At 43.5% G+C, this 13021-nt stretch overlaps 1 protein-coding gene across 2 annotated transcripts in view; it reads right to left on the bottom strand.

Annotated features, from left to right (window-relative positions):
• ift140 (intraflagellar transport 140 homolog (Chlamydomonas)) overlaps positions 1–11474 on the bottom strand; it is a 47308-nt gene extending 35834 nt beyond the window's left edge. For both annotated transcript variants that reach the window (XM_070448330.1, XM_070448331.1), the window contains exons 1-6: positions 11303–11474; positions 10590–10750; positions 10132–10353; positions 6769–6890; positions 5589–5731; positions 3511–3686 (exon numbers count right to left, since the gene is read on the bottom strand). In XM_070448330.1, the coding sequence (XP_070304431.1) occupies positions 3511–3686; positions 5589–5731; positions 6769–6890; positions 10132–10353; positions 10590–10736 (810 nt within the window). In that variant the 5' untranslated portion in view covers positions 10737–10750; positions 11303–11474. The remainder of the gene's footprint in view (positions 1–3510; positions 3687–5588; positions 5732–6768; positions 6891–10131; positions 10354–10589; positions 10751–11302) is intronic.
• Between the last annotated feature and the right edge of the window lie 1547 nt (positions 11475–13021).

Here is a 13021-nt window from a genome sequence, read left to right as displayed (position 1 = left end):
ATGTTACTGCTACCGTCTCTTAAGAACGAAAAGAGCTTCTGGACATCAGAARAGAGATTACTCACATCGAACTGGACAAATATTTTTTCTTTAACGAGTCCGACGCGGGGCCTCCCAGGTGGCGCAGTGGTCTAAGGCACTGCATCGCAGTGCTAGCTGTGCCACCAGAGACTCTGGGTTCGAGCCCAGGCTCTGTCGCAGCCGGCCGCGACCGGGAGGTCCATGGGGCGACGCACAATTGGCCTAGCGTCGTCCGGATTAGGGAGGGTTTGGCCGGTAGGGATATCCTTGTCTCATCGCGCACTAGCGACTCCTGTGGCGGGCCGGGCGCCGTGCACGCTGACCAGGTCGCTAGGTGTACGGTGTTTCCTCCGACACATTGGTGCGGCTGGCTTCCGGGTTGGATGCGCGCTGTGTTAAGAAGCAGTGCGGCTTGGTTGGGTTGTGTTTCGGAGGACGCATGGCTCTCGACCTTAGTCTCTCCCGAGCCCGTAAGGGAGTTGTAGCGATGAGACAAGACAGTAACTACTAATAATTGGATACCACGAAATTGGGGAGAAAAAGGGGGTAAAAAAGGGGGTACAAATTTGAATTTAAAAATGAGTCCGACGCGAAGGATATACTGCTTTAGGCCCAAATCCCRGTCATCCGAGTGAAGAAAAGACGGCGAAAAAGGGGGAGGAGGGCGGGGTGCCTTGTAAGAATTAGCAGACGAGTAGGTGAACCACCACTACCATTCGTATTATTGACCAACGTGCAATCATTGGAAAACAAACTGGACGATCTATGATTAAGACTATCCTACCAACGGGACATTAAAAACTGTAATATCTTATCTTTCACCGAGACGTGGCTAAACAACGACACGGATAATAGCGACACGGATAGAGCTGGCTGGCTACTCCGTGCATCGGCAGGACAGAGCAGCTAAGTCTGGTTAGACAGGGGGCAGGGGTTTGTGTCTATTTGTCAACAACTGCTGGTGTGCGATGTCTAATATTAAACAAGTCTTGAGGTATTGCTCGCCTGAGGTAGAATACCTCATGATAAGCTGTAGACCACACTATCTACCAAGAGAGCTATCATCTATATTATTCGTAGCTGCCTATTTACCACCACAAACCGATGCTGGCACTAAGACTAAGCCCCCCCCCCCCCCCCRCCATTTGGCAAATCTGACCATAATTCTATCCTCCTGATTCCTGCTTACAAGAAAAAACTAAAGCAGGAAGTACCAGTGACTCGCTCAAAACAGAAGGGGTCAGATGACGCTACAGGACTGTTTTGCTAGCACAGACTGGAATATCTTCAGGGATTCATCCAAAGGCATTGGGGCGGCAGGTAGCCTAGTGGTTAGAGTGTTGGACTAGTAACCGAAAGGTGACCGTATGCACATATCCCAACCAGAAGCCATGGATTACAGGCAACATCCGCACCGAGCTAAAGGCTAGAGCTGCCACTTTCAAGGAGCGGGACTACAWAGGGTAACCCAGCCGTGAGCTGCCCAGGTGAGCCTACCAGACGAGCTAAATGTCTTTTATGCTCACTTTGAGGCAAGCAACACTGAAGCATGCATGAGAGAACCAGCTGTTCTGGACGACTGTGTGTTTCTCCATTTCTTGTGCCAAAGAAAGTGAAGGTAACCTGCCTAAATGATTAACGCCCCGTAGCATTTCCGTCGGTAGTCATGAAGTGCTTTGAAAGGCTGGTCATGGCTCACATCAACACCATCATGCCAGAAACCCTAGACCCAATCCAATCCAATTCCAACCACCCCAAAATATCCACAGATGACGCAATCTCCCTGAGCGAGGCAGTTAACCCACTGTTCCCTGTGCGCCGAAGATGTGGAAGTKGATTTAAGGCAGCTTCCCGCACTTCTCTGATTCAGAGGGGTTGGGTTAAATGCGGAAGACACATTTCAGTTGAAGTCATTCAGTTGTACAACTGACTAGGTATCCCCCTTTCCCAATAGCACTCCACACTGCCCTATCCTACCTGGACAAAAGGAACACCTATATGAGAATGCTATTAATTGACTACAGCTCAACATTCAACACCATAGTGCCCACAAAGCTCATCACTAAGCTAAGGACCATGGGACTAAACACCTCCCTCTGCAACTGGATCCTGGACTTCCTGACGGGCCACCCCCAGGTGGTAAGGGTAGGCAACAACACATCTGCCACGCTGATCCTCAACACCGGGGCCCCTCAGGGGTGCGTTCTTAGTCTCCTCCTGTACTCCCTGTTCACCCTGTTCACCCAGGATTACATGGCCAAGCACAACTCCAACACCATAATTAAGTTTTCTGATGACACAACAGTGGTAGGCCTGATCACCGACAATGATGAGACAGCCTATAGGGAGTTCAGAGACCTTGCAGTGTGGTGCCAGGACAACAACCTCTCCCTCAATGTGAGCAAGACAAAGGAGATGATCGTGGACTACAGGAAAAGGCGGTCCGAACAGGCCCCCATTAACATCGACGGGGCTGTAGTGGAGCGGGTTGAGAGTTTCAAGTTCCTTGGTGTCCACATCACCAACAAACTAACATGGTCCAAACACACCAAGACAGTCATGAAGAGGGCAAAACAAAACCRTTTCTCCCCTCAGGAGACTGAAAAGATTTGGCATGGGTTCCCAGATCCTCAAAAAGTTCTACAGCTGAACCATCAAGTGCATCCTGACCGGTTGCTTCCCCGCTTGGTATGGCAACTGCTCGGCATCTGACTGTAAGGAGCTACAGAGGGTAGTGCGTACGGCTCAGTACATCACTGGGGCCAAGCTTCCGGACATCCAGGACCTATATACTAGGCGGTGTCAGAGGAAGGTCCCAAAATTTGTCAAAGACTCTAGTCACCCAAGTCCTAGACTGTTCTCTCTGCTACTGCACGGCAAGCGGTACCGGAGCGTCAAGTCTAGGACCAAAAGGCTCCATAACAGCTTCTACCCCAAGCCATAAGACTGCTGAACAATTAATCAAACGYCCACCCGGACTATTTACATTGACCCCCCCTTGTTTTTACACTGCTGCTACTCGCTGTTTACTATCTATGCATAGTCACTTTACAAATGACCTCGACTAACCTGTACCCCGCACATTGACTCGGTACCGGTACCCCCTGTATATAGCCTCGTTATTGTTATGTCATTTTCTTGTGTTACTTTTTGATTATCTTTTTCTTTTTTACTTTAGTTTATTTAGTCAATATTTTCTTAACTCTATTTCTTAAACGGCATTGTAGGTTAAGGGCTTGTAAGTAAGTATTTCACGGTAAGGTCTACACCTGTTGTTATTGGCGCATGTGGGGCGGCAGGTAGCTTAGTGGTTAGAGCGTTGGGCCAGTAACCGACAGGTTYCTAGATCATATCCCCAAGCTGACAAGGTAAAAATCTGTCATTCTGCCCCTGAACAACACAGTTCATTGTCATTGTAAATGTGTTCTCAACTGACTTGCCTAGTTAAATAAAACATTTAAATTGTGAAAAATAAAATTTGATATGTACCTTCATGAGCTCCTGGGCTCCCCCCTCAGGTCCCAGAGTGTACTGCGACAGCAAAAGGGTTTCCGTGACAACGGCCAGGACTTCTCTCCTCTTCAGATAGAAGAGCTTCTGGATGGAGCCGTCCACACTGAGCACTGGGCTGCTCCTGCCATGCTCATCCACACAGTGCACCTTGCCTAGGCACAGAGTCAATACACACACTTAGGCTAACACAGTGACAGTGCTGCTTCAAATTTACTTAATTACACTGGGCACAGGGATGCAAACCGCTGAGGGCCCAAAAAGGTGAACCTTTGTTTTTTGCAATAAAACATGCAAAGAAATCCCTGCTAGGGGGAAATGCAAATTTTAACTAATTAAACAACAAAGAATATGATCTACATGATCTACGTCTCTGTGTGTGAAATAAAAAGTGGTTAATGTGAACCTAACTRATAGCTTAAAAATYTGAAGAAAGCAATCCAATGTTATTTGTTGCCTAGAATTTACTGCAAATGACACTCAAGTCTTGAGAGAAAACAATACACTAATTTGACAGCCTTTATAATAGAACGCTTGTGACCACACACACATCTAAATATTGCACTTGGGGAAAAAACATCTTACGTAGAAATAGAATGAAACAAAGAGGCATTCTATTTTTGCTCTATTTTGTGGCCACTGTAGTAGACATGTAGCACAAGGCTACATGTGTGCAAAAATAACATTCACCGAGTAATTCTTTTTAATAATCCCCCCTCACTCACACACGTGTTACTGTCAAGTTCAACACAAGAAAAGCAATATCTTTGGGCTACACTGCACATTATTACATTGTACACTTTCTTCCTGTGGACATCTGTTCTACAATGTGCCAGCAGAGCATGATACCTTTCGTTGGCATAATTGATCTCTTTAAGGCAGAGTACACCTCGCATACCCCTTTAATCCACTATATTGAGAAAGAGAGAAAGTGTGTGGGGTTCCTTTCACCTCTAGTGGCATCCAGCTTAAGCCAGGTCCATCTCCAGCTACACTTGTTGAACAAGCAACGACTCATTTTTACCTAATTCTCCCATTCTGAAAATTAACCACATACTGTAGAGGGAAAACATCAGTTCGCAGATAGTAGTTCGTTTGTTAGCTAGTTAACATTTCACACAGATTGCCATGGTCCAGTAAGCAACTAARGCCTTATAACTTGAGGAACAGCAAGGAGTCGTATAACGTTACCAGTTAATACTATAGCGGATTGGTTAGGTTACTAACGTTAGCTCATCTGATGTTGTAACGTTAGCTAACTAACGTACGTTAGCTGTCTGACTTTATTAGCCAGCTAATTTTCACACCATAAACTCAATTATTTGATCAGTTAAGTTGGCTAATGTTCTCTGGCTAGCTAACGGATAATTAGATCCAGCTAGCAAGATAAGTGACTTAACAATGCTAACAATACTTGTTCCACCACACTTTCTACCTCACCTCAAACTTTCCAAATGCCAGTTGTTTTTGGTTACAACTCATGAAGTACGCTTCATCACCTTCTCACCCTGTCTTCGTGGTCAGGTTTCTCACCTACCTCTTCATTATTGTTCAGGGGACGCGCTGCTGTAAGTTAACTGGCAAAGCTATGGACACAAACTGCCTTTTCACTCTCTGCTGTCTTGCCAGAGCGCACGCTGATGCTGTAACTAGCAAATTGTCTCTTCAGTCGCGTGCTGCATTCTGTTGTTATGTGAACGATTGGATGAGCCCTGGATACAGTCAGTACTGCTCCAAATGCGCATCAGTCGTTCGCATACAGTCAGTAGTCATCCAAAGCCCCCCACCCAAACTTTTCTCATCGGATCTACACGAATCACATAGGTCACCTATTTTGGATTCAAAACGGCGAATTTCGCCGAAATGTGACTACTTTGCATCCCTGTGGGCAGTGCACAAAAGCTAAAACACACTCTAACTGTTGAGTGCCTGGTTTGGAGGAATTCCTCTACAGGCCCAGAGGCGAGAGGTCTCTCACACACTCTCACTCACGCACACACACACTCACACGTAGGGGAACAATGCAGGTAAAAACACAGAGTTTGAGAGCGTCTAACCGTCTGCCGTGCCGACGTAGAACACCAGACCCTCCTGAGGGCCCATCTTGAGCGGCGGTCCATTCCCAGRCTTCCTCCAGTTGAACATGTCCAGGGCACTCTCGTCCCCGCCCACTGCCGCCCGCGCCAGCATCGCCACATCCCTTGGAACCGACCACAAACACAGTTAGCATCATACACTGGGACAGGATCTTAGTGGAATGGTTTCCAAACTATGCATTGTGACACTGACACTAGCCTGAATCCCAGATCTGTTTGTGCAGTCTTGCCAACTCCTATGGTCATTGTTAACGCCAAACAATGATGTGACAATGMCAATAGGAGTTGGCAAAATAGCACAGCTAAGGTCTTTCAAATGTTAATCATTCTGACCCAGTGAATAAGCAAAACCATTTTTCTAGCTAGGACCCAGTCTTGAGCAACACCCAAGAGAAACAACTGCAATGCACCAGTGGGTTTGGGTCCCGACCAACAATTTGGGAGACAGTGCCTGGCTTAACTTACACTTGGCATTTAAATGCTTAATAGCAGGGCGAGACAGTGTCAGTGCCATTGATTGACAACCAAAGATAATTTCGCAACAGCGATAATATGGATACAATTAGTTGTCCTACCTAACCACAACATTGACTAGTTGCATAAAACCACACGGACTCTAAAATATTTATCCACATACAGTATATCAGGGTTCCCCAATAGGCGGCTCTRGGGCCAAATGCTGATTTTATTTGGCCATCCAAGTTTTTTGAGCAATAAAATAAAAACTTGATATATCATTTTCATTGTTGGACATAAAGGACTGTTAAATCACCAGGAACTCAGATCAAAGTAATTTTAATTTAGGGAAATCTGTTCCCAACTATTCCTACGCATAAATATAGAGGCATATGTGATTGTATCCCAATGTAATCAAGGTTTGAAATTATTTTTTATTATTATTTTGTCAAAAACTATTTCTGTTTGGGCTTCTTGAGGTCAATTTGCAGTGTACAAATGATTTATAACTATGTTCCTGTCTCCCGTCCATCCGCTCAAGTAAAAAATCTACCCGCAGATTAATGTAATTGGGGACCAATGCAGTATATCAATTGAGGCATCTCTTTGTCAAGAGCTTATACAGAACAATAGCCTGCTCTGACTCAGAACCTTTTGGGGTACTTATAGGGTTCTAGTAACTCACTCTCCCGGGGGTGCTGGTCTGAAGATACAGTAGGTTAATGGTTTGGTGTAGTCGTGCTTCACTATGTGACTTCCCTGTAGTCTTCCTCGAGCGTCCACCTTCCATAACGCGAGAACTCCCATCTACACAGATCAACGACAGCACATTCGAACACAKATGCCAAATGGGCGATTCCAGCGTTATGGATATTACATTTGCAAAACAAATCACAACTTTAATGTCTCACAGAATGGACAAACAAAATATAAATGAAACTTTTGATTTGTGTGTCTATAGGTCCKCTTGGGGGGAGTGTATACCCCTAAAAACGGACTTATATATATTGACATGTTGTAGAAATAAAGCAAATAAGAAGCGTTATAGATGTTACATGAAATGGACAAGCTTTTTGAGGAAACTGAACATCTTAGCAAAGGTTTAAGTCTTAAGTCAAAACATGGATTGAACACATGGTTGAACACAAAAAAAAGACTGTCATTTCCTTTATTACTTTAGAGGAAAAACAACTTTTATGGATGTTATAGGGGGGAAAGAAAAGTCAGTTGTCCAACTAAATGTATTCAACTGAAATGTGTCTTCCGCATTTAACCCAACCCCTCTGAATCAGAGAYGTGCGGGGGTCTGCCTTAATCGACATCCACGTCTTCGGGCCCGGGGAACAATGGGTTAACTGCCTTGCTCAGGGGCAGAACGACAGATTTTTACCTTGTCAGCTTGGGGATTCGATCCAGCAACCTTTCGGTTACTGGCCCAACGCTCTAACCACTAGGATACCTGCCMCCCCCCGCCGTTATGATGTTAGTCTGAAATAGACATTAAAATCTTAAAGATATCTTGAGAAAAATAGATCATAATACATTTGTTGTCACTTGGAAGGTTTTTTAAATGTCAGAAGACATAGTGCCTTATCATTGCATAACTACAGGTAGCCTGAATAATATACAAGGCCAGGCACCACACCCTAATAAGTTATTTTTATATCTTTATATATCAAAATTAACCTTTACCGTTTGAATTTAGACCAGATTTTTCTGTATTAAAATGTTCCTGAAATATTGTAATAAAATATGAAAATGAGACAACATAGAGTTGAAGTCGGAAGTTTACATACACTTAGGTTGGAGTCATTAAAACTCATTTTTCAACCACTCCACAAATTTCTTGTAAACAAACTATAGTTTTGGCAAGTCGGTTAGGACATCTACTTTGTGCATGACACAAATAATTTTTCCAACAATTGTTTACAGACAGATTATTTCACTTATAATTCACTGTATCACAATTCCAGTGGGTCAGAAGTTTACATACBCTAAGTTGACTGTGCCTTTAAACAGCTTGGAAAATTCCAGAAAATGATGGCATGGCTTTAGAAACTTCTGATAGGCTAATTGACACCATTTGAGTCAATTGGAAGTGTACCTGTGGATGTATTTCAAGGGCTACCTTCAAACTCACGGGGAAATGGATAAAAGAGCGTCAGCTAAATGACTTAAATGAAATCAAAAGAAATCAGCCAAGACATCATTAAAAAAAACTGTAGACCTCCACAAGTCTGGTTCATCCTTGGGAGCAATTTCCAAATGCCTGAAGGTACCACGTTCATCTGTACAAACAAATGTACGCAAGTATAAACACCATGGGACCACGCAGCCGTCATACTGCTCAGGAAGGAGACGCGTTCTGTCTCCTAGAGATGAACGTACTTTGGTGCCAAAAGTTGCAAATCATCTCCAGAACAGCAGCAAAGACCTTGTGAAGATGCTGGAGGAAACAGGTACAAAAGTATCTATATCCACAGGAAAACGAGTCCTATATCGACATAACCTGAAAGGCCGCTCAGCAAGGAAGAAGCCACTGCTCCAAACCCACCATAAAAAAGCCAGACTACGGTTTGCAACTGCACCATGGGGACGAAGAATGTACTTTTTGTAGAAATGTCCTCTGGTCTGATGAAACAAAACATAGAACTGTTTGGCTATACAAATCCAGGTATTGGAGTGGCCATCACAAAGCCCTGATCTCATCCTATAGAAAAATGTTTGGGCAGAACTGAAAAAGCGTGTGCGAGCAAGAAGGCCTAAAAACCTGACTCAGTTACACCACCTCTGTCAGGAGGAATGGACCAAAATTCACCCAACTTATTGTGGGAAGCTTGTGAAGGCTACCAAAATGTTGACCCAAGTCAAAACAATTTAAACGCAATGCTATCAAATACTAATTGAGTGTATGTAAACTCTGACCCACTGGGAATGTGATGAAATAAATAAAAAGCTGAAATTAATCATTCTCTCTTCTATTATTCTGACATTTCACATTCTTAAAAGTTAAAGTGGTTGATGCTAACTGACCTAAGACAGGAATTTTCTACTAGGATTAAATTGTCAGGAATTGTGAAAAAACTGAGTTTAAAATGTATTGGCTTAAGGTGTATGTAAACTTCCGACTTCAAATGTACATGTGCCGTATACTACAAATAGATGGGCCTTCATTTAAAAATGACACTCCAGGACTACTCACAGATTGTTGAAACACTCTTTCTCATCTTTTCTATCTAAAAAAATAAAAGAGTACTACTGTATGAGAAATGCATTTCAGCATATATTTTCAAGAGAATCGTAGCTTAGAACACAAAAAATGCAACAATTGCTTCAGGGAAATCTGAAGATAAAATTCCAGAACAAGCACAGCTTCTGAAGCTAAGTAAATACATCAATATCCATCATATCCACAACCGTTATGGATGTTACGGATATCATACCGTGGAAAAAGGATACTGACAATGAGAAGAGAGAAACCAATTTTAAACCATATAAAACCTTGATGAAAGTTAGCATTACAGAGACTTTTTAAGATGATCCAAAGTAAAAATCGTTATGGATGTTACATTGCATGTCTCAGTCACCCTCCTATCTTTACAAGACTGTAGAACACGCAAACTAAACTCAAGACACTTCAATTTGGTCTGTATTGCTTCATTAACATCTCATCTGTGTAACTATAATAGCTGTTGGTGGAAAAACACGCTCTGTGGGCTTTGTAAGAGCCATGAAACTTGTCAAATAAAGCCTGCACTTCACACTATAGACTAAGGATAATTATGAATGTGGTTTCATTTGGAAATGACTAACTTTATTTGTGCATGCTCAGGTTGACTTTTTCATGGAATAGCCCAAAGACTGAGGACTAGAGGAAACTACTTTGGATATTCTAGCATGTATTTCAAATGCTTAGTAGTCTCTGTGTGTGTGTGTGTGTGTGTGTGTGTGTGTGTGTGTGTGTGTGTGTGTGTGTGTGTGTGTGTGTGTGTGTGTGTGTGTGTGTGTTGTTGTGTGTCTACTTGTCTGTGTGTTCACACGCACTCACCTGATCCCCGGTGATCAGGCGGCTGCCGGAGCTGCTCCACTCCAGCAGGGTGATGCAGGCAGTATGTGTGGCGGGCAGTGGCGTCTGCTCTCCAGAGGGGTGTGTGAGCAGCAGCACCTCGCCTGTCTCCCAGCCCAGAGCCAGCAGAGGCTTGGTGGGGTGCCAACGCAGCACCGTGGGCTGGAAGGGACGGTCCACGTGGCAGCTCCCTACATGCTCCCCCTACATGATGACAGGAGAGCAGTTCAATCAATGCATTAGTAGCAGTTTCATACTTGTCTACATCTTTTCCACTCTTCAAGTGTTTATTGGGGTTATTGCAATTGATAAACATGAAGCTACAGACTGATGTCTGATGTGGCAATGCAGTCAATCTATAGCATAATTTGGTCAATTGCAGATTGAGGACAGGATGGGTGCAACTCTGACTAACTGCAGTGTGTGGTGAGGGGGTTCACCTGTTGGAGGTAAAGGTCGATGTTGCCCCCGGTGGTGGGGCTGTTGGAGGCCACTGCTAGTACAGGRTGAGTGGGATGCCATGCCACCTGAGAGGGGCCCCCGCTTGATTCAGGGGCCTCGATACGGTGATCAAAGTACACCGCCATGTCCCCGGTGCCCCCTTATATGTAGAGAGGAGGTGGAAGAAAAGGAGGAAGAGGAACATTAGGAGGAGGAATGGAGGATGATAAGGAGAGGGGTCCCAAGAAAATGTACACTGTAAAATATAATGTATGTGTTGCATCAAGTGACTTGATCAGATAAACAAGCAACAGATTAGCCGCTGCTGTCAAGTAAGTTAGCTAGCTAACGTTTGCTAGCTAGAAACTGCTGGAATGATCACTCTGACATTTGGGTAGCTGGCGTTAGCTAACTGCTAATTCAAATGGACATGTCCGTACAACTGGGTCCCCTAGTTAATTGTGACTTATGTGGATATTTATTGGACAAAGTTACAACAAAATACAAGCTAGCTTACTTGGTATCTTCGCTATGCTAACTCAATATTGGCTACCAGCTAGCTAGCATTAGCTAGTTACCGTTAGCTAACGTTAATCCATTGGGGCCTTTTGCAAAAAATAGCATGCCATGGTTAGCTCCCGTTAGCATTAAAACGGCTTGCTACAATTTACGATGAATTTAGAGTTCCAAATGCTGAGAATAGAGAAGTTACCTGATAAGCTTTCTTCTAACTATGTGCAGTCCAAAAAAAAATGTTAAATAGTCGTAACAACATCAATGGCAAAAGTCCAGTGTTGTGGTTTTGCTCTGCTGCGGTGTGAGGGATAAAGCGTCCTTTCTAGTTACCCCGACAACCTCATCGGAAAGGGCGAGTCCTTCTTCTTCTTTGATAGTGGATTGGCAYATCGCATCCAACRRTTAAGGCGCATTTACCGCCACRTACTGTACTGGAGTATGAGGCCAGTCACGGCCCACCCACATTAAATTATCTTCATTAGTCCTGTTCCTCTCAGAAAGTGAAATAGAGCCATAGACACCAATTCCCTCCCGTTTTTCCTCCCACTACACCACTCAAATCCCAACCCTGTCCAGCSTTTCTAACCCTTTCACAAATCACTCCCCATCTACGTCATACAGTTCAAGGAGGAATTACTGGAAATTAGAGAGAGTAAATCGCAGTTATCGAATGTTGCTCACAACCTTTAGATTTTTACAGGTTTGCTTACAGCTCTGGACCCTATTCCAACTAACCTACTGAACAAGCTACTTCCTGTGCTTGGCCCTCCTATGTTGAACATAATAAATGGCTCCCTATCCTCCGGATGTGTACCAAACTCACTAAAAGTAGTAGTAATACATCCTGAAAAAGCCCCCCCCCCTCAAAAAAACAAAACAATCAGCTTATATCAAATTTCCCCTTCCTCTCAACATTTTTTGAAAAATCTGTTGCGCAGCAACTCACTGGCTTCCTAAAGATGAATAATGTATAAGAAACGCTCCAGTCTGGTTTTAGACCCCATTATAGTTTATTTTTATTTATCTAACCTTTATTTAACTTTATTTGCTATAAGCTTTGTCCAAATAGTACTGAGACTGCACTCGTGAATYTGGTAAATTACCTTTTAATAGAGTCAAACCAAGGCTCTGCATCTGTCCTCGTGCTCCTAGACCTTAGTGCCGCTTTTGACACCATCGATCACCACATTCTTTTGGAGAGATTAGAAACCCTAGTTGGTCTACACTGACAAGTTATTGCCTGGTTTAGATCTTATCTGTCYGAAAGATYTCAGTTTGTCTCTGTGGATGGTTTGTCCTCTGACAAATCAATTGTACGTTTRGGTGTTCCTCAATGGTCCGTGTTAGGACAAATCTTTTTTCACTATATATTCTACCTCTTGGCGAATGTCAACTTTCACTGCTATGCGGAGGACACACAGCTGTGCATTTCGATGAAACATGGTGAAGCCCCAAAATTGCCTACCCTGGAAGCCTGTCCCAGGCATAAGGAAGTGGATGGCAGCAAATGTTTTACTTTTAAACTTTGACAAAACAGAAATGCTAGTTCTAGGTCCCAAGAAACAAAMAGATCTGCTGTTTGATRTGACAATTAATCTTGATGGTTGTAGTCGTCTCAAATAAAACTGTGAAGGAACTCGGACTTACTCTGGACCCTGATCTGTCTTTTGACGAACATATCAATAATATTTCAAGGGCAGCTTTTTTCTTCGTAACATTGCAAAAATCTGAAAATGTTTATCKAAAAATGATGCAGAAAAACTAATCCATGGTTTTGTCACTTCTAGATTYGACTATTGCAATGTTCTACTCTCCGGCTACKCGGATAAAGCACTCAGTTAGTGTAAATAATCTTGACTAGKACCAAAACATTTGATCATTTGATACTCCAGTGCTAGCCTCTRTACACTGATTT

This window comes from Salvelinus sp. IW2-2015, linkage group LG18 (genome assembly GCF_002910315.2).
Source record: "Salvelinus sp. IW2-2015 linkage group LG18, ASM291031v2, whole genome shotgun sequence".
Classification (NCBI taxonomy): Eukaryota; Metazoa; Chordata; class Actinopteri; order Salmoniformes; family Salmonidae; genus Salvelinus; species Salvelinus sp. IW2-2015.
This window is presented reverse-complemented; position numbering and strand designations above follow the sequence as displayed.